The sequence below is a fragment of the Olea europaea genome, chromosome 15 (assembly GCF_002742605.1).
Source record: "Olea europaea var. sylvestris chromosome 15, O_europaea_v1, whole genome shotgun sequence".
In the NCBI taxonomy this organism is placed as follows: domain Eukaryota; kingdom Viridiplantae; phylum Streptophyta; class Magnoliopsida; order Lamiales; family Oleaceae; genus Olea; species Olea europaea.
The window spans coordinates 9,213,234-9,233,813 of NC_036251.1; the positions used below are offsets into that span (position 1 = coordinate 9,213,234).

At 31.7% G+C, this 20,580-nt stretch overlaps 1 protein-coding gene across 1 annotated transcript; it reads right to left on the minus strand.

Moving 5' to 3' along the window:
- Positions 1–10,500: 10,500 nt before the first annotated feature.
- Positions 10,501–11,058, minus strand: LOC111411190 (agamous-like MADS-box protein AGL80). Its single transcript, XM_023041745.1, has one exon. The coding sequence runs from the start codon at positions 11,056–11,058 to the stop codon at positions 10,501–10,503; it is 558 nt and encodes a 185-aa protein (XP_022897513.1).
- Between the last annotated feature and the right edge of the window lie 9,522 nt (positions 11,059–20,580).

Sequence of the window (20,580 nt, forward strand, 5' to 3'; positions counted from 1 at the left end):
TATAAGAGTTAAATTACATATATACTGTTCCAACTTCAAATATTTAATTTTATTATCTCAAATTCTTTAAATATATATCATTTGAAAATGCATTTAATAAGAATTAAATACCTTTAGTTATATACGGAAATTAACGAATTCTCGTTGGCTATGGTTAAGAGACAATGATAGAAATCGTGATTAGTTTCTGAAGAATTCTACATTTAGAATTTAAGATCGTTCAAAAAGTTCATGAATTTAATGTTTTATAATAACAGACAAAATAGCCAAAACAAAATCATAGGAAGAGTAAAAATAAACCACTGTAATTGATCCAAAAATAAAACAATCAAAGGTGAAAATAAATGGTTATGATTTACGAAACAGACTTAATTCCTAATGCTGGGCCCAGGGGTATAATTTCCAGGAGGACTGGAGCTAGTTCCAGCATCAGTATTCCCGGGTGGTGGGATGCTGGGGCTTGGTCCTACAGTGGCTGTGTAGATAAGCATAGAGGACACACTACACAAGGTTGGATTGGAACTTGTTTCAGCATCAGCTGCGGTGCTCAAACTTGGTTCCTGCGACTCCTGTGTTGTAGAAATTAGGGTTTACCAGTGGAAAATTTAGCATCCTACCCATCGGTAAATTCGTAGCCCTGTTCTTTTGCAGTTCATCCATTCAGGCCATGATGTCCAGCATCGTTTTCTCTGCCAAACGTCCCATTTCGGATATATTATTAAGAGGGACATTATGCAGATTCGACAAACCAGCCGTGCACTGGTGCATCAGAATTTCCTTGTCCATTAATCTGTTAATCCTCTGAAACTTTTCGATTTGTTTATGAGATTTCTTGTGATGGTTGTTCAAAACCATGCGACTGCATGACAACCAACCGAGATCACGGTTCAAACTAACCATGCGACCACATGGATTTTCACCATGCGGTCACATGGTATAAGTTCGGTGATCGTTGGAGTCGGTTTGGGTGGTCTTTTGGCAGCCTTTCACTTTATTTTGGCACCACTTCGTGAAGCTATGTTGTGTGGCTATAAATAGGTGATTTTGGATCATCAAATGCATGAAAAAAAAAACATTTATAAATTACATCTTTATAAGATCAAACAAGAGAGAAGAAAAGAAAAGAAAAACCATCTTCTTCCATATTCTTTTTCCATTTGTGTTCTTGAGTTCTTAGAGAATCAAACAAGTGCTTAGTGTTTGAATCTCTAGAAGGCTTGATCAATCTTTCAAACCTTTTGCCGGAAGACCCTTTAAGCACCATAATATTTTCTAGTGGAGGCAAAATTCGTTTGAGGACAACGATCTCATATCGTGTTTGAGCCTTCCTACATTTGTTTTATATTCTTCATCTTCTAATTTTCTTTCAATCTACATTTGTAATTCGTTCTCTAACCCCTTGGTGGAGAAACTATTTCCAACAATCTCAAACGAATTTTGAAGTTGCTATGGAGAACGAAACTACAATGGCAACCATAAAACTTATGAATCAAGACTTGGTGTGGTTGGATTGGTTCGATGGCACAAATTTCACGCGTTGGCAAGACAAATTGAAGTTTCTTCTTACTGCATTGAAGGTTTTTTACATCTTAGATACCGGGTTGACGCCTCTACCGGAACCCACAAATGGAGAAACTAAAGCAGTTAGGACTGAAAGACAAAAAAGGCAAGACGATTAATTAATTTGCCGCGGTCACATTTTGAATGCACTATCAGATCATCTATATGATCTATACACAAATACTACGTCGGCAAAGGAAATTTGGAATACTTTGGAGAGTAAGTATAAAGCGGAAGAAAAAGGTACTAAGAAATTTTTAATTTCAAAGTACTTTGATTTCAAATTTTTAGATAACATCCCCCTTCTTCTCCAAGTACATGAGTTGTTATTGTCAAAAAATTAAAAGTGGTAAAGATTGAAATTCTGGAGACTTTTCAAGGGGGCTATAATTGCTAAACTCCCGAGGGCTTGGAAAGGATACCAGAAGAAAATAATGCATAGTTCCGAAGGTTATTCTTTGGAACAATTACAAAAACATCTTCAGAGTGAAGCAAAATCCAGATTGCGTGATAGAAGTGAAAATTCTTTGGAAGGAACTTCTAAAGCCAATGCTGTTGAGAAATCTGAACCGAATACAAAGTCCAACAAAAGAAAGCTTTCAAGGAACTTTAACAAGTCCAAGAAGAAGACCAAAGGAGGATGCTTTGTGTGTGGTAAATCTGTACACTATGTAAAGAATTGTAGACATTGAAAAAGAAACAACTCCGAAGGTAAAATAAACTCCATTCATGAAGAAAATATTGTGGCCACCGTAAGCGAAATAAATGCAATTAAGGGAAAGGTTCTTGGGTGGTGGTATGATACTTGTGCTACAGTGCATGTATCATATGATAAATCTTTATTCAAAACCTATCAAGAAGTAGATGGAGATCAAGAGATTCAAACGGGCAATGAAGTTCGGTCCAAAGTAATTGGCAAGGGAAATGTTGATATCATCTTTACTTTCGGGAAAACCGTTACCGTTACTAATGTACTACATGTTCCAGAAATGAATAAGAACTTGGTTAGTAGAAATCTCTTAGGCAAATCGGGTATCAAATATGTGTTGAATCCAGTAAACTTGTATTATCCCTTAAAGGGAATTTTATTGGAAAAGGCTATTATTGTGATGGAATGGTCAAATTAAATACCGTTGACAATGAAATAAATAAATCTAATTTTGCTTATGTTGTTGAATTATTTTCATTATGACATGCTAGATTAAGACACATTGGTAAAAGCACTATGAAACGTATGAAAAAGTGTGATTTGATTTCATATGATGAAAATAATGTTTATAAATGCAAAATATGTGTAGAATAAAAAATGATTAAAAAACCATATCAAAGTGTAAAAAGAACCTCTAGTATTTTGGAATTAATTCATTCGGATATATGTGAAATAAATGGCATGTTAACTAGAGGAGGAAATAGATATTTCATTACTTTCATAGATGATTTTTCTAGATATACCTACGTGTATTTAATGAAACATAAACATGAAGCTTTTAACATGTTTAAGATTTATAAAAATGAAGTTGAAAATCATCTAGGAAAGAAAATAAAAAATTTAAGAAGTGATAGAGGTGGTGAATACTTTTCTAGTGATTTTAACTTGTTTTGTGAACAACATGACATAATTCACCAATGTTCGGCATCTAGGACACCCGAACAAAATGGTTTGGCTGAAAGAAAGAATGGAACATTAGTAGAAATGATTAATACCATGCTTATATATGCTAAGTTGCCATTTAATTTGTGGGGTGAAGTTTTGTTAAGTGCATGTAGGATACTTAATAGAATTATTTCAAAACATACAAATGTTTCTCTTTATGAATTGTGGAAAGGAAAGAAACCAAATATTGGATACTTCAAAATGTGGGGGTGTCTTGCGTATTGCAAGAACACGAACCCTAATAGGACCAAATTAGGTCCAAGAGGTATCAAATGTACTTTTGTTGGATATGCTAACAATAGCAAATCTTATAGATTGCTAAATTTGGAGACCAATGTGATCATCAAATCAAATGATGTAGAACTCTTTGAAGATTCATTATCTTCAGATAATGAATTAAGGAAAAATCAAGAAAATGTCCCTAGCTCAAGTAGAACACGGGATGAAATGTCTTCTAGAGATATTAATGAGTATAGTGAACTACGAAGAAGCAAGAGAACTCGAGTTGAGAAGTCTTTGGGACCAGATGAAATTGATTCTCGGCTTGTCTTCTTTTACTTAGTAGAAGGAAATGAGTTGAATGTCGTAAGAACAATTCCTTCTATTCTACAAGAAGAAATCGACCCTAAAACTTATAAAGAAGCTTTAGCTTCTCATGATAGCATCTTTTGGAAAGTTGCAATTAAAGATGAAATGGATTCGATATTGTCTAATAAAACTTGGGAACTCATCGATCTACCATCTAGATCCAAACCTATTGGATGTAAATGGGGATTTAGGAAAAAATATAATGTTGATGGTTCTCTAAATACTTTTAAAGCTATATTAGAAGCCAAAGGATACCGACAAAAGGAAGGAATCGACTATTTTGACACTTGTGCACTAGTAGCAAGAATAACAACAATTAGGATATTATTTGCATTAGCTTCGATAAATGACTTATATGTTCATCAAATGGATGTCAAGATGGCATTCTTAAATAGGGATCTCGATAAGAAGTTCTATATGGAACAACCCGAAGGATTTGTTCTACTTGGAAATGAAGATAAGCTATGCAAGTTAGTTAAATCGCTATATGGTTTAAAGCAGGCACATAAGAAGTGGCATGAGAAATTTGACCTAGCAATAATATCATTTGGGTTTAAACATAATAGTGTAGATAGATGTTTATATTCTAAAATATGTGATGATTACATGACATTTATATGTTTATATGTTGATGACATGTTGATTATAAGCAATCACATGGACAATATAGAAGAAATGAAGAGGTTTTCATCTTCCACTTTCAAAATGAAGGATCTTGGACAAGTGGATACTATTTTGGGTATCAAAGTCTCAAAGACTAGTGGGGGTTATCACCTAAGTCAATCACATTATATCGAGAATGTGATAAACAAGTTTAAACACTTGAACTCAAAGGAGTATAGTACCCCTATTCATCCAAGTTCAAAACCAGTAAAAAATGATGGAAGGACGATTGCTCAATAAGAATATGCAAGCATCATTGGAAGTCTTATGTATGCAGTTCAATGTACAAGATCGGATATAACTTATGCAATAAGTAAACTTAGTAGGTGTACTAGTAATCCAAGCAATGATCACTGGAAAGCTATTGGAAGAGTTCTTGGATACCTAAAGAAAACCAAGAGAATTAGGTCTACAATATACTAAATTTCCAGCGGTATTAGAAGGATTTACCCATACTAGCTGGATATCTAGCATGGGTGAAAGTAAATCCATCTTGGGTTGGGTGTTCACTCTAGGAGGAGGTGCTGTTTTTTAGAAGTCAAAGAAACAAACATGCATAACACACTCGATCATGGAATCAGAATTTGTAGCCCTCTCAGATACAGGGAAAGAAGTTGAGTAGCTTAAGGATCTCTTCTATGAGATTCCTTTGGGATCGAAGAATATTTCTTCAATACTTATCATGTGTGATAGTTAAGCCACATTAGCAAAAGCATACAATGAAGTATATAATGGAAAGCCTAGACATATGAGTTTAAGACATGATTACATTAGGAAATTAATTAAAGATGGAATAGTTTCTCTCAATTATGTAAGGTCAATTAAAATTTGGCGGATCCTTTGACTAAACCTCTAAATAGAGATTTTGTAACATCTACTTTGAGTAGGATGAGATTGAAACTCCTTAACTAAAATATCCACCAATGACGGCAACCCTACTTGCCGTTACTCAAAAGGTAATACACGGGTTCAAAGGATAATAACAAGTCATTTGATATATGGATAGTTGTAGCATTATTCAAATCCACAATAATCCTATCCCAGATAAAATAATGCTGGTTGTTACTGAAATGAGGGTGCACCCATAGAACAAGAATAACAGGCATTTCCCATACTATCTTGGACAAATTTGCATATCTTGGGCAATTTAATTTCCACAAGTCAAAATATTATAACTTGATTTGATCTATAATAAAATCATGTATATGTAAAATATATTAAATATCACATCAAGTGAGAATGATTTTTTTTAGACAATTCTAACCTTACTATAATTCAATTATTTCAACAGTATCTTACATTTCATTTTTCAATATGTATTTAATTATTTAAATAATATCCTACTTTTTGTTTCCAATATGTATTTAATTATTCCAATAATACCTTACTTTTTGCTTTTTGATATTTATCTAAATATTTCAATAATAGAATATTTTTCACCAATTATCATTAATTATTTCACCAATTATTTAATATTATGATGAATGTACATTTGATACATTTATTACCTTACTTTTCATTTTTCAATATGTATTTAATTTATTTAACCATATTTGACAGATTTATTACCTTTTAATTTTTTAATATGTATCTGATTTATTTAATTATTTGAGCAATATTATCATAAATTATTTTCTCAATTATTTGGTTATAGTCAATGTATATTTGACAGATTCATTCAACTTGATTAGATAGTAAATTAAATTCATTAAAAAAATTGGAACAAAAAATGAATATTTTTAGAGTTTCACTACTAAAAAATAGCTTTTCACCTACGAAAAATTACCAACGGTTGATATTGCATCCGTCGGTGATTAAAAACGGATTATCCGTTGGTAAAAGTAATTCACTTTTAGCTACGATAATTAGTAACAGATTTTTCATTGGTAAATATGACATCTCTTTACCAACCGATATTCCGTGCCTAATGTAATCGTTTAACATCTGAATCTTCCTCCAGCGGATATTCCGTAGGTGATGTACCAAATATTACCAACGAATTGCATCCATTGGTAATTAGAAACGAATAATCCGTTGGTAAAAGTAATTCACTTTTAGCTACAATAATTAGCAACAAATTTTTCGTTGGTAAAGATTATATCTCTTTACCAGCGGATATTCCGTACCTAATATAACCGTTTAACATTTTGATCTTTTACCTACGGATATTCCGTTGGTAATTAAAAACGGATTATCCGTTGACCAACAGATATTCCGTGCCTAATATAACCATTTAATATTTTGATCTTTCAGCAATGGATATTCCGTTGGTAATAAGAAACGGATTATCCGTTGGTAAAAATAATTCACCTATCCCACATCGAAAATTTACAACAATATCTTTGTAGTTGCCCTCTATAAATTTGTGGTTCAATAAAGAGTTAAACAATATTTTGACCTTTAAATTCAGTTGGCTAAAAATAAAAAAATAATAATAAATAAATAAATAAATAACTTTTTTACCATACGGTTATTTACAACATTGATTTTTATCAATTATAATGGTAGACATTTACAAACGAAAAGTCGGCTGGTATTGGTTAAGACTTTTACTAGCGGAAACTCCGTTGATAAAAGATTTACACTTTACCAACAGAAAATTCGTTGGTAAAATGTTTACTCTTTATCTACGGCATAATTCGTTGGTAACTATCAGTGACCCTCAAATTACCAACGAATTTGTGGTTGCAAATATTTCATTGGTGAATATTATTAGCAGCGGATATTAAGGCTTTAGGAATGGAAAATCCCTGCCTGAAACTCTGTTTTTTAGTAGTGTTTTCTTCCAATTTAGCTATGGAAGGGAGGGAATATAATTCATTAATATTAAGTTCATAGAGATGGCTTAATTTGAAAGTAAAAAAGTATAGTTTTTGTAGGCAATACAGTGTCTCCAGAATAATTTAAAATTAGGAAAATATTTACCCAGGAAAATTAGAAGTGTAACATAAAAAAATGTGTCCTTGGTATTAACTTAACGCTTAGATATCGATATTACATATACAATCAAACATTTATGATGCAATGAAAATAAATAAATAAATAATAAATAGTTTCATCACCTCCAAGCTTAAAAAACCTCAATTCCTAATTTTCAATCCACGTTCACCTGTTCTTCAAAAAAAAAATGAGCAGTATTAATTTAACTAAGTAGGTTAATCGCTGTAGATGTGATCATTATCAAGTAACAATAATTTAACACAATGGTTCATACTTCATTTATACTGTGCTCAAGACTTCAAAAGTAAATATGAGTTATGGTATAAATTTGCGAGATACTTTGTGAAAATAAAAATATAAGGTCATGAAATACCTTGGTAACATATCCGTGATCACCCTCTGCATACATTATTATAAGAGAATTGTACAAATAATGGTAAATTTAAGGATGCTTTATTGATATGCTGGAACATTGTGGAGAATCAGGTCCATACACATCCCAGGTCTTATGATCAACTAAGGTTACTAAGAAGAACTATTGGTTCCAAACCCTCAATCTGCACATGATTTCATGGGAGTTTTAGGTGATTTGAAATTGGATCCGTAAAACAATTATGTAAGCCCTTGATAAAGCGACATGCAAGAAAATACAATAAAACTTGCCATTAACACATCATAGATTCCTATATTGAATACGAAAAATTGAAAGTGGCATAGAAATGTTGATGATTCCGTAGAATAATGAAAGTTTGGCGGCATCTATGCAAAATCTCATATTTTCAATCAAAAGTCATATAGAAAATGATAAAGCTGTAATGAGAGTTTAAATAGCAAGTGTACGAAATAAAACCTAAACTTTAAAAAGACGCAATTATCTGTATATAACTAAAGTAATCAGAATAAATAAAACTTGAGAAATCATTCAAAAATGATAAATCATTGATGAAAGTTTAAATAATTAAAATCGAATGAAATCTTCGAAAGGATCTAAATGCCATTTCATAATTAAAGTTGTTGAATATAAAAATAAAAATTAAGAAAACAACTGAACTATTATAAATTTGGTGGCCATCTCGAAAATTTTTATGGTAGTCCACTTTCATTATTTAGAATCTGATCCATATCTATTAATTGTCATTCTCCTTCTATCTCTAACTTGAGAAAACATGACTTTCACCCATTCAGCACCTACATTTCTCCTTCATTATACTTTTTCTAAGTGATATGTCAATCATAAATGCCATTAATCAAACATATCAAACACTAGCATGTGTGTAACTTTTCCTTTTGTGAGTTAGCCCCTATTTAACCCTCATTTTTGGGGGAAAATGTGTTTTGGAATAGTGATTTTTTGGAAAACATGTGGTTAAAAAAATGAAAAAAAAAATGATTTACGAGTAATATTGTTTCATTGGAAAAAGTATGGTTGAAATTGAGTTTTGGAAAAATAGGGCTTAATAAAGTGTTTCTTTCAATAAAAAAAGTATGGTTGAAATTGAGTTTTGGAAAAATAGGGCTTGATAAAGTGTTTCTTTCTTCAACTACCATCCCTAGATGTGACCATAGCCTTTCTAAATATTCACCCCACCAAAAAAATCGAGCAGCAAATCATCATTGTTCGCTACAACCAGATCTACACTTCTATTTGTCTCACCTAAATCTACCTTACACCACATACCCAACGTGACCTATCAGCTGCCATCTTTAAATAACTATATTTCAAAGAAAAATAAATCCAGCTGTGTACACAAATAAATGTAAAGTTTAGCATTATACAATGGTAACAATGCCAAATTTCATGCATTTTTAGCAATCTAATGACTGTATATAATTCTTAAAATAACTTTATGATTCTATTTTAAAAGCAAATTAATTTTAATTTTAAGTGATAAGCTTATGATTAAAAATAGAGAAAGAATGTTTAGATTAAAGAAAAAATAATGGAAAAATATAATTCAAAGAAATAATAATATATGTAGTTACACAACAGTTCGTGGGTAAAAAAAATCCATGAAAATGTGCAAGCAAACACAGTGGAAATAATAACTTAAAATGAGTTAAAAATGTCAGTTAAACGTGCTTCGACAAACTATCATTATTAAAAGGAGAAATAGAATATTCTATAAACTCAATATACTTGTATTACTATATTTTTCTTGCTCAACTTCTCCATGTAAAAATTTAGATATTTTATTGTACATCACAAGCAGGCACAAACTATTTTTTTCTAATTTCTCTCTCTGAGAACTCGTTCTCCCTCTAGGATTTCCCACAGGAAGCACTGATTTCTGCAATAATGTGTACAAAATTCTTCTATTTACTACACAACAACTCTTTGTCACGAACAATTTTTATTCCTCATCCCCTTCTACCTGTCACATTCAATTCTTGTATTAATTGCCTAATTTCAATGTGATTCTATATCTTAATTGAATTGTACGATGTTCATCCATTTACAGTATTTGGACCTCTATTTTATACATATATAATTTCTAAACATTTTCTTATATTTTCAAATTTGAGTCAAATCCGACAATTTCCACATTTACTCAAATTTTCACGACAAACATTCACGCACCTTTACTAGTAGAAATCATTATTTCTAGATCAACTTTCATAGTTTATTGTCGAAGATAGGAGCTATATTCATACATTCATTGAACATGAATCTACTAGATATTTGGCATCTTTCAATTTTGATCTTCATTCTTGTTACTAGCCAATAAATCTCCAATGTCACTTCTTATTCTCTCGCATTAGTAGGAGGATTTTCAAATGCATAATTAAGTCTATTTATAAAAATAACAGTTTTCCTTTGAAAATGCATTAGATTTCATATCTTTAGTACATCTGGAAACTAACGAATTCGCGTTGACTACAGTTAAGCAACAATAATCGAACTTGTAATTAATTTTTACTGAAGTGTTCTAAATTTAAAACTTAACATCAATCAAAAATTTCATCTATTTAATATTTTTATAATAACAGACACGATAGCCAAAACAAAATCACGGGAAGAATAAAAACAAAGCCACTGTAATTAATCCAAAAACAACCACAGATGAAAGTAGAAGGTTACGATTTATGAAAGAGAGTTAATTCCTAAAGCTGGGTCCAGCGGCATCTTCCCTAGGAGGACTGGAGCTAGTCCCACCCATTTGTAATGTTGTAGCCCGGTTCTTTTCCAGTTCCTCCATTCGAGGCATGATGTCCTGCATATTTTGCTCCGCCAAATGTCCCATTTCAGTTATGTAATTTAGAGGGGCATTTTGCAGACTCGACAAACCAGCCACGCACTGGTGCATCAGAATCTCCATGTCTGTTAATCTGTTAATCCTTTGAAGCTTTTCGGCTTGTTTATGAGACTTCTGAACCCTTTGAATCGTATAGGATTCCTGATTGAACAGTCGCTGGGTCTGTTCCATTTCCGGAAGTTCCCGAAATCTGGAAATAATTTGCTGAGCATCAAGTGGAGATGGCCAAACTGTTGGCTGAGGTTCATAGGCACTATATATTATAATGCAACCCTGTATATCACACAGGGTGCAAAGTTCATTCATTTTGTTCATTATCCCCTTCTTTCTCTTTTTAAATGATGCCCTTCTCTCTGCGTCGTTGGCTATATACTCGAGCTTTATTTTTCCTCTAGTCATGTTTAGGGATGATTTTTGGAGGGTGAAATGGTGTTGTAAACGTTATTTTTATTTCCAGAAGATGGTATTTATAGATGAAAGATTGGATTACTGATTGAATGGCAATTGTTTATTTTCTTTTTTAAATTCCAGCATTTAATTTTCATACAACAGGAAATAAAATCATATGGACAAAAATTTTCTTGGCTTTCTTGGGAAGTGGCAACTGTCTTGTACAAGTGAAATTAAAAATTAGTGAATATGAGATTATGAATATTCCAATTTAGCAACGAAAAATAAGAGAAAATATTCATCAATATTGGGTGCATAGAGAATGCTAAAATAGAAAGTAAAAAAAGTATAATTTTTGTAAGCAATACTGTGTGTTCAAAATAATTTTAAATTAGGAAAACACTTGCACAAGAAAATTAGAAGATTAACATTAAAAAGGTGTCCTTGCTATTAACTTAATGCACGGACATCAATATTACATATACCTTCAATCATTTACAATTTAATGAAATATAATTAAATAAATAAATAAATAAATTATAAATAATTTCATCACCTTCAAACATTTCTCGTTAACCGTGCATTAGATGTGCATTTGATGAATATCTTTCGAAATGAGCAATATTAATTTAATCAACTGGGTTAATCGTTGTAGAGGTGATCAATATCAAGCAACAAAATTTAAATGCAATTGTTTGTGCATCATTTATCTTGTGCTCGAGACTTCAATGGTAAATATGAGTTATAGTATAAACTCATGAGATATTATGTCAAAAATAAATAAATAAATGAAAGGTCATGAAATACCTTGCTAATATATCCATGATCACCCGTTACATAAATAGAGTTGTATAAAGAATTGAAAATTTAAGGACGGCTTATTGATATGCTCGAACACTGTGGAAAATCTGGTCGATACACATCTATGGCTCTTACGATAATCTAAGGTTACTAAGAAAAACTATTGGTTGCAAACCCTAAAATGCACATGATTTAATGAGAGTTTTTGGTGATTTGAAATTGGGATCGGTAAAACAGTCACATAAGCCCTTGATAAAGCGACATGTAAGAAAACACAATATAGCATGTGATCAACAAATCATCGATTCCTATGTATGAATACTGATTGGATCAAAAATTTGAAAGCATCATAGGAATGTCGATGATTCCATAGAACAATGAAAGTTCGACAACATCTATGAAAATCTTATATTTTCATTCAAGAGTAATATAGAAAACGGTAAATCTGTATTGCAAATTTATATAGCAAGTGTAGGATGTAAAACATAAATTTTCGAAAGACGTAATTGTCATTATTGGAAATAAATAAAACTTAAGAAATTACCAAAAAATGATAAATCTATGATGAAAAATTAAATAATTAAAATCGAAAAGACAAAAATGAAATCTTGCAAAAATCCTAATTGCCCATTCATAATTAAATTTGTTGGATATAAAATAAAAAATAAGAAAACAATGGAGCCATTATAAATTTTGTCAACCCTATATAATTTTTTTTTCCTTTTTAAGATAGCCCGCCTCACTTTTAAGAATTTGATCCATATCTATTATGATGTCAATGCTCATTCTCCATCTAGCTCTAGATTGAGAAAACGTGACTTTCAGCCATTCAACACCTACATTCCTCCTCCATTAGACCTTTTTCTAAGTGATATATATTAAATTGTTGATCATATGCACAATTAATCACACATGTCAAACCACTACAAAAAATTGTTATTTCCAGACGAGATATTTTGCAAAATAAAACAGTTATCGCAATGAGTAATTTAGCACGACACGTTTTTAAAGCTTATCGCAAATACTAGACAAAAAAGTACCCAAAAAAATATAAGCCTACATAAGAAATTGTGCAATATCCAAAAGTGCGACAAGTAATAAAGAATTGTGGCAAAAAACATGATGGGAAGCATGGAGCCAATATATTGTTTGGTGGGGAATTTATGGCAATAAACTGTCATTTCTTACAACAAATTGTTTTTTGTGATGTAATATGATCTACTGTCTGTGACAATTAATTTTTGTTGCTAAAAATCTAGGGATGGTGGAAAAAATTTGCTATACCCATATTTTTTTTTTTTTTTTTTTTTTTTTTTTTTTACAAGGTGTCCTATTCTAGACTAATCCTTGGGTCTGTGATCCGGCCCCTCTTCACACAGTCCGGTTAATCGCAGGATGTGCCTCCAACTGGCCAGGGTCCGAGCGCTCCCCACCTGGTCTGACAAAGTGCCAAGCAAGCCAATCCAAGTTGCACCTTGCCTTCCAAGAATAATCCTTGCCTTCCAAGTTCCCACTTGCCTTCCAAGAATAAATCCTTGCCTTCCAAGAGCCCCATGTTTCGAACTCACGACCTCTGCTCTGCCAGATTTGACAGCGTCCGTCCTTTGCCAGTGGAGAAGTGCCCTGGGGGGCTGCTATACCCATATTTGTCATTACTCTAGCCTGTAGGGATGGTGAAAAAGAAAATGAGACATCCACACTTGTCACGTATTTGTCTTTTTATAAATAATATTTGTCACAAGCCTATTCTACTATTTTTTATAAATAAATGAATTGCAAAAAAATTCTAACATTTAAAATTCGATCATTATGATTGCATTTAGTTTTTGATTGAATGGCCTTACTTGATTATTATGATCCAAAATTCTTACACTATTTGATTGAAAGATTTAAAGCATCACAGAAATATTTGGGATTCCATAGAATAATGGAAGCTCGTCGGCACCTATGAAAAGAAGGAAGAACTCACCCTGAGTAAATGGCAGGCGTTGGGTACTTAAACATCCTTTGGAAAGTTACTCGTAACTTGGACACAACAATTTTTCTCAACATAATGCAGATTGGATTTCATCTCGAACTGAAATCACAAAGGAAAAGAAAGTTATTTTCCGTGCCAAAGAACAAAAAAGTCGTTGACAAAAAAGCTATGGTACTGTTGTGGGAATAAATTAAAAAATAGTTTATGATTGTAGTGTAAAATAAATTATTTTATGTGATAAATATATTAAAGCCACATTTATGTAATTTTACTCATTACTATTTAATTAAATAAAAAATGCGGAAAATTGTAGTCTAACTAAAAAAAATTTGTTGTGGTAATATTATTACCTTTCTATTTTTTCTTTTCAATTTTAGATATTTAAACTTTTGGCACAGATTTTTCATTTTTTTTTTTGTAACTTAATGATTTTTATTTATTTCCTCATAATTTAGTTATATAAGGACAATTAGGTCTTTTAAAAGTTTAGGTTTTACTTCGTACACTTGCTATTTAAACTCTCATTGCAGCTCTATCGTTTTTTGAATAAAAATACGAGGGTTTTAATTCTGCCGAACTTTAATTATTCTATGAAATCCCAAATATTTCTATGATGCTTTCAATTTTTCGATCAGAATCAATGCTCATAGAAGCTGATGATTTGTTGAAGACATGTTTTATTATGTTTTCTTACGTTGCTTTATCAAGGGCCAATTCGATTGTTTTACCAATCTAGTTTACATATCACCAAAAACTCTCACGTTCTTGGTAGACTACCAATAATTCATCTTAGTACCCTTCAACAACCAAAGAACTTAATTATTTATACAATTATATTGTAATAATTTATGTAGAGAGTGATCACAAATATGCTACCATGGTATTTCATAAACTTTTATTTTCATTTTCACAAAGTATCTCATGAATTTATACCATATCTCGTATTACAATCGAAGAGTTGAGCACAACATAAATTATTCGTCAGAATATTGTTTCTTGAGATGATCACATCTACAACGATTTGCCCAGTTTATTAAATAAATATTGCTCAGTTTTTCAGAACATTCATCAAATGCACATCTAACGCACAGGTGAACGTAGATTGAAAACTAGGAATTGAGATTTTTTTAAGCATGTAGGTGATGAAATTATTTATTAATTATTTTCATTTCTTTATATTACACTGTAAATGTTTGAATGTATAAGTAATATCGATATCTGAGCATTAGTTAATACAAAGGACGCCTTTTTTGTTTTAATCGTCTAACTCTCTCGTGTAAATATTTTTCTAATTTTAATTTGGTTTGGATACACTCTATTGCCTCCAAAATTATACCTTTTTTCTTCCGATTTTAGCCATCTCTATGCACTTAATATTAATGGATTATTTTTCCCTTTTTTTTTCATAGCTAAATTGGAATATTGACAATCCCATATTGACAAATTTTTATTTCACTTGTACAAGACAGTTGCCACTTTCCAAATAAGCAATAAAATGTTTATCCATGTGATTTTATTTCTTATTGTGCGAAAATTGATTGCTGAAATTTAAAAAGGAAAATAAATCATTAATACTAAGTGCATAGAGATGGCTAAAAAAGAAATTGAAAAACTATAATTTTGGAGACAATATAGTGTATCAAGAATAATCAAAAATTAGAAAAATATTTACACAAGAAAATTAGATGCGTAACAGAAAATATGGTGTCCTTTGTATTAACTTAATTCTCCGACATCGGTGTTACATATACCTTCAAACATTTACAGTGTAATATACTGAAATGGAAATAAATAAGTAATAAATAATTTCATCACCTACATGCTTAAAAAATCTAAATTCCTGGTTTTCAATCTACGTTCACCTGTGCATTAGATGAGCACATTTTTTTGAAAAATGAGCAATATTAATTTAACTAACTAGGTTAATCGTTGTAGATATGATCAATATCATGCAACAATAATTTAATGCAATGGTTCGTGATAAATTGATTTTATACACTTATTCAGGGCTTTAAATAATGATATTGTAGCCTAATTCGTGTTATGTGGGGTCTAATAGGTAAAACTCATTATTTGATAAAGAATTGAAAAAAAGCAAAAAATAGAGAAAATGGAAAAATCAAAACTACAGGGACTGAATGCAATAATTCAAAAGTTGTGTCAGATTGCGAGGCAGCGATTCAAGAATGCCAATGTCAATTGGAGTTGAAGAGAAGTCAACAAGATGAGAAATTGTGAAAAGGGATCAAAGTACACACTTGAGAAAGTTCATGGTCCCACATACGCAATGTCACTAAAAATCAACCTAAGGCTAAATCATGTGTATTTTGCATACGCACAAGGAAAATTTTTTTTCCTTTTTTTCTTTTGGAAACTTTTGGTATACAATCTTTCAGCACTCTACAACAAGCCATCCAAAACATGGGGACCTCCTTAGACCTAAAAAATCATAGATTCTAATTAATTTTGGAGGCAAAGAACGAGGCCAGCAGCTTGGAATCAAGACGAATTGTAAGGAAATTGAAGATTTTTCTTCCGAATTCAAGATTCACATCAAGAATGAGGAAAATTCTTATTTCTTTTTTCCTAGTGATGATTTTCAAATTGTTCTTTTGTAATTTAATTATACACATGTTAGGCTAGTTTTTCAATTGTATTGGACTAGTATTTGAACCCTATTTTCGTTTATATCAATCAAGACATTAATTTAGGAAGTTCTTGTGTTGTTCGGTTGATTTTACATACACATTGTACTATTTGGTTGTTTTACCATCAATTAAATAGTTAGTTGTTTGTTGTAGTATTGGAATACTCACAATAAACGTAGAATGTAGTAAAATTAACATGTACATCTAGAATTAGGAATAAGCTCTTTCACACATGTAATCTGCCATGTTTGTGCCCCATTATTTCCTCATTAAAATGAAAAATATGACCGTTATCCATTACATCAAGCCACCATATTTGACTTTTTATCTCTTGTGTGGGCCCATAATGGCTATATTTTCCATTCTCATTTTTACAATAATGTGGCTCAAACAAGGGTTATCGATAATCTAAATTAGATGTATGATTTTCATGTGAATTAGTACTAGGAATAGGATCGTCTCGTGCAAGTCATAGGTTGGTATATCTTTGGATACAGTATTTAACATATTAGCGTTATCCGTTGATAAAAAAATACATGAACTGAATAGATTAATTATTGAGAATTGAGATAGATGAAAATAGGTGGATATATGAATCCAATGCAGGCACTACGTAAATAGGAACATCATATATACTTGCTTTCTTAGTGTAGAAATAACATAAATATCAAAACCCAATTCTCCTTCGATGTTACTACACTTCAAATTTGATAAAAATGATTGAACTGCAAAATAAACCTTATTCCTTGTGAGAACGATACTCACAAATCTTATTATTTGTACAATGATTCCGTACGCTTGTGATTTTTGTCCGAACAAGTTTTTGGAGCTATTGTCGGGGAATAACAATTTTAATTTTAGTTAAATAGTTTATATTAGATTCGATTTTTTATTTTTTATTTGCTTTTATTTGTTTTAGATTATTCATTATACTACCTAATCTCATCATATTTCACTTCTCTTAGGGGTGACATCAGTTTATGCAAGATCCTGATGTCATCGAGCTAGCTCCACTAGATTTCAAAATTGAAAGGGCTTTCAAACGGTGTAGGAAAGAACAGAGAAAAGAAAGGGTAATGGCTAAAATCCAGAATCAGTTTTGGGATGCGCTTCGGGATCCATTTCAAGCAGCGCCTCTCGTTCAGCGAAGACCCCATCGCCAATGAAGTCCCAATATTTGTAGGGGATTATGTGAATCCAGGGCCAATACTAGTGCAACCGCCTATTGTCTACCCATCATTTGGACACGTAAATTTCCACCTTCAACCTGGTGTTATCAATCTCTTCCAGAATTATCATGACATCAAGTCTTCAGGAAAGCTACAGAAAACTTTCATGAGCACATATAAGCTTTTCTGATGTTGTACGAAGTCCTCAGTCATGAGAGAATATCTTTAGATGCCTTCCAAATGTGCATGTTCCCTTACACATTGAAGGAAGGAGCAAAATCATGGCTATACTCACTATTTGCTGGAAGTAATGTATCATGGAATGACATGATGCAAAAACTTACCATGAAATTCTTGTGCCATTTCGAATCAACCAAAGAAAATGAAGTATATGCATTCAAACAAAGGGATCTTGAGACATATCTAGAGGTATTGGAAAGGTTCAAGAGTACGTTTAGGAAGTGTCCAAATCTTGACATTCCTAAGCAGGCACAGATATATCTCTTCTACAATAGATTACATCCCAAATTTCGTAACACTGCAGATGCTTCATGGGGGTCCAACTATGACACTGGAGATCAACAATGCATGTAACCTATATGAGAGGATTGTCGAGGATCAGGCCAATCACCAACCAACAGGAAGCTCTGAGGAAGGCACTGGGATATATAATGTACACGCAATGACAGTGTTAACAGCACAGATAAAAGCAATAACGAAGAAGTTTGACACTTTAGCTCAATATGTGCACATGGTACAACATCCAGCTCCATTTTGCATAGGTTATGGGGTAGATCACATCATTGCAATCTACCATTTGGCTTTCACTCACATGGGTCAGCCAACAAAGGTCAGTTATATACAAAACTATCAGAGGCAAAATGGACCTTTCCACACAAACTACCATCCAGATTTGAACAAGCATCGCAACTACACCTGGACGGATAATTGGGATCAAGAAAATTAGATGAGGGACAATCCACCAATGATTCAGCAACAAGAAAAGAGGCAATCTTTGGGGGATCCACTTGTCAAGTACTTGCATCCTCTATAGAGTCATTATATTATGCATTCTTTGGCTGAATTATGAAGACGTACACAATATTTGTTGTTTCTATTCACGCTAGCCCTGATTTTGTTCAAGTAATGGAAGCTTTAATTATGGTGTAGGTGTCAAGAAAAGTCTGTGCAATAGCAAATTACGAAAGAACGAGCTGCACAAATTCTAGGGATACTCAGTTTCTTTTATGAAAAAGGCAAAATCCTGTCCAATAGACAAATGGATACGCTTTTCCAATTTTGTCTTCAATCATTTTGTTAAACTTAAAACGATTACATTTTATTTTTTTTAATTTAGTTAAGTACATTATTTTATTAAACACATTTATTTTTCCATATTTCTATGTAATATGCCTTCATCTCAATAATGTGTTTTGTTAAAAACTGACGTTTTCATATAAAACGAACAAATGATTATGAGTCACAATAAAAGTGTGTACACAAATAAATGTAAACTTTAGCATTATACAATGCCAACTTTCATGCATTTTTAGCAATCTAATGACTGTATATAATTCTTAAAATAACTTTATGATTCTATTTTAAAAGCAGATTAATTTTAATTTGAAGCGATAAGCTTATAATTAAAAATAGAGAAAGAATCTTTAGATTAAAGGAAAAATATAATTTGAAGAAATAATAATATATATAGATACACAACGGTTCACGGGTAAAAAAATCCCTAAAAATGTGCAAGCAAACATAGTGGAAATAATAAATTAAAATGAGTTATAAAGAGAAAAATGTCAGTTAAACGTGCTTCGACAAGCTATCAATATTAAAAGACGAAATAGAATATTCTATAAACTCAATATACTTGTATTACTATATTTTTCTTGCTCAACTTCTCCATGCAAAAAATTAGATATTTTATTGTACATCACAAGCAGGCACAAACCATTTTCTTCTAATTTCTCTCTCTGAGAACTCGTTTCCCTCTAGGATCTCTCACAGTAAGCACTGATTTCTGCAATAATGTGTACAAAATTCTTCTATTTACTAAGCAACAACTCTTTGTCACGAACAATTTTTATTCCCTACCCCCTTCTACCTGTCACATTCAATTCTTGTATTAATTGCCTAATGTCAACGTGATTCTATACCTTATTTGAATTGTACGATGTTCATTCCTTTACAGTATTGGGACCTATTCTTTATACATATATAATTTCTAAACATTTTCTTATATTTTCAAATTTGAGTCAAATCCGACAATTTCCACCGTTACTCAAATTTTCTTAATCACAACAAACATTCACACATATACTAGTAGAAGTCATTATTTCTAGATCAACTTTCATAGTTTATTGTCGAAGATAGGAGCTATATTCATACATTCATTGAACATGAATCTTCTAGATATTTGGCATCTTTCAATTTTGATCTTCAGTCTTCTTGTTACTAGCCAATAAATCTCTCGTCACTTCTTATTCTCTTGCATTAGTAGGAGGGTTTTCAAATGCATAATTAAGTCTATTTATAAAAACAACAATTTTACGCAGAAATATGTAAATTTGACTTCAATTATGGAAATGTATAACAAATTTTATCTTATATATACACACACACACACTCAATTTCTTTCCATATCAATCCTTTGAAAATGCATTAGATTTCACATCTTTAGTACATCTGGAAACTGAGAAATTCGCGTTAACTACAGTTATGCAACAATAATGGAACATGTAATTAATTTGTACTGAAGTGGTCTAAATTTAGAACTTAACATCAATCAAAAATTTCATCTATTTAATATTTTTATAGTAACAGGCACGATAGTCAAAACAAAATCACGGGAAGAATAAAAACAAACCACTGTAATTAATCCAAAAACAACCACAGATGTAAGTAAAAGGTTACGATTTATGAAAGAGAG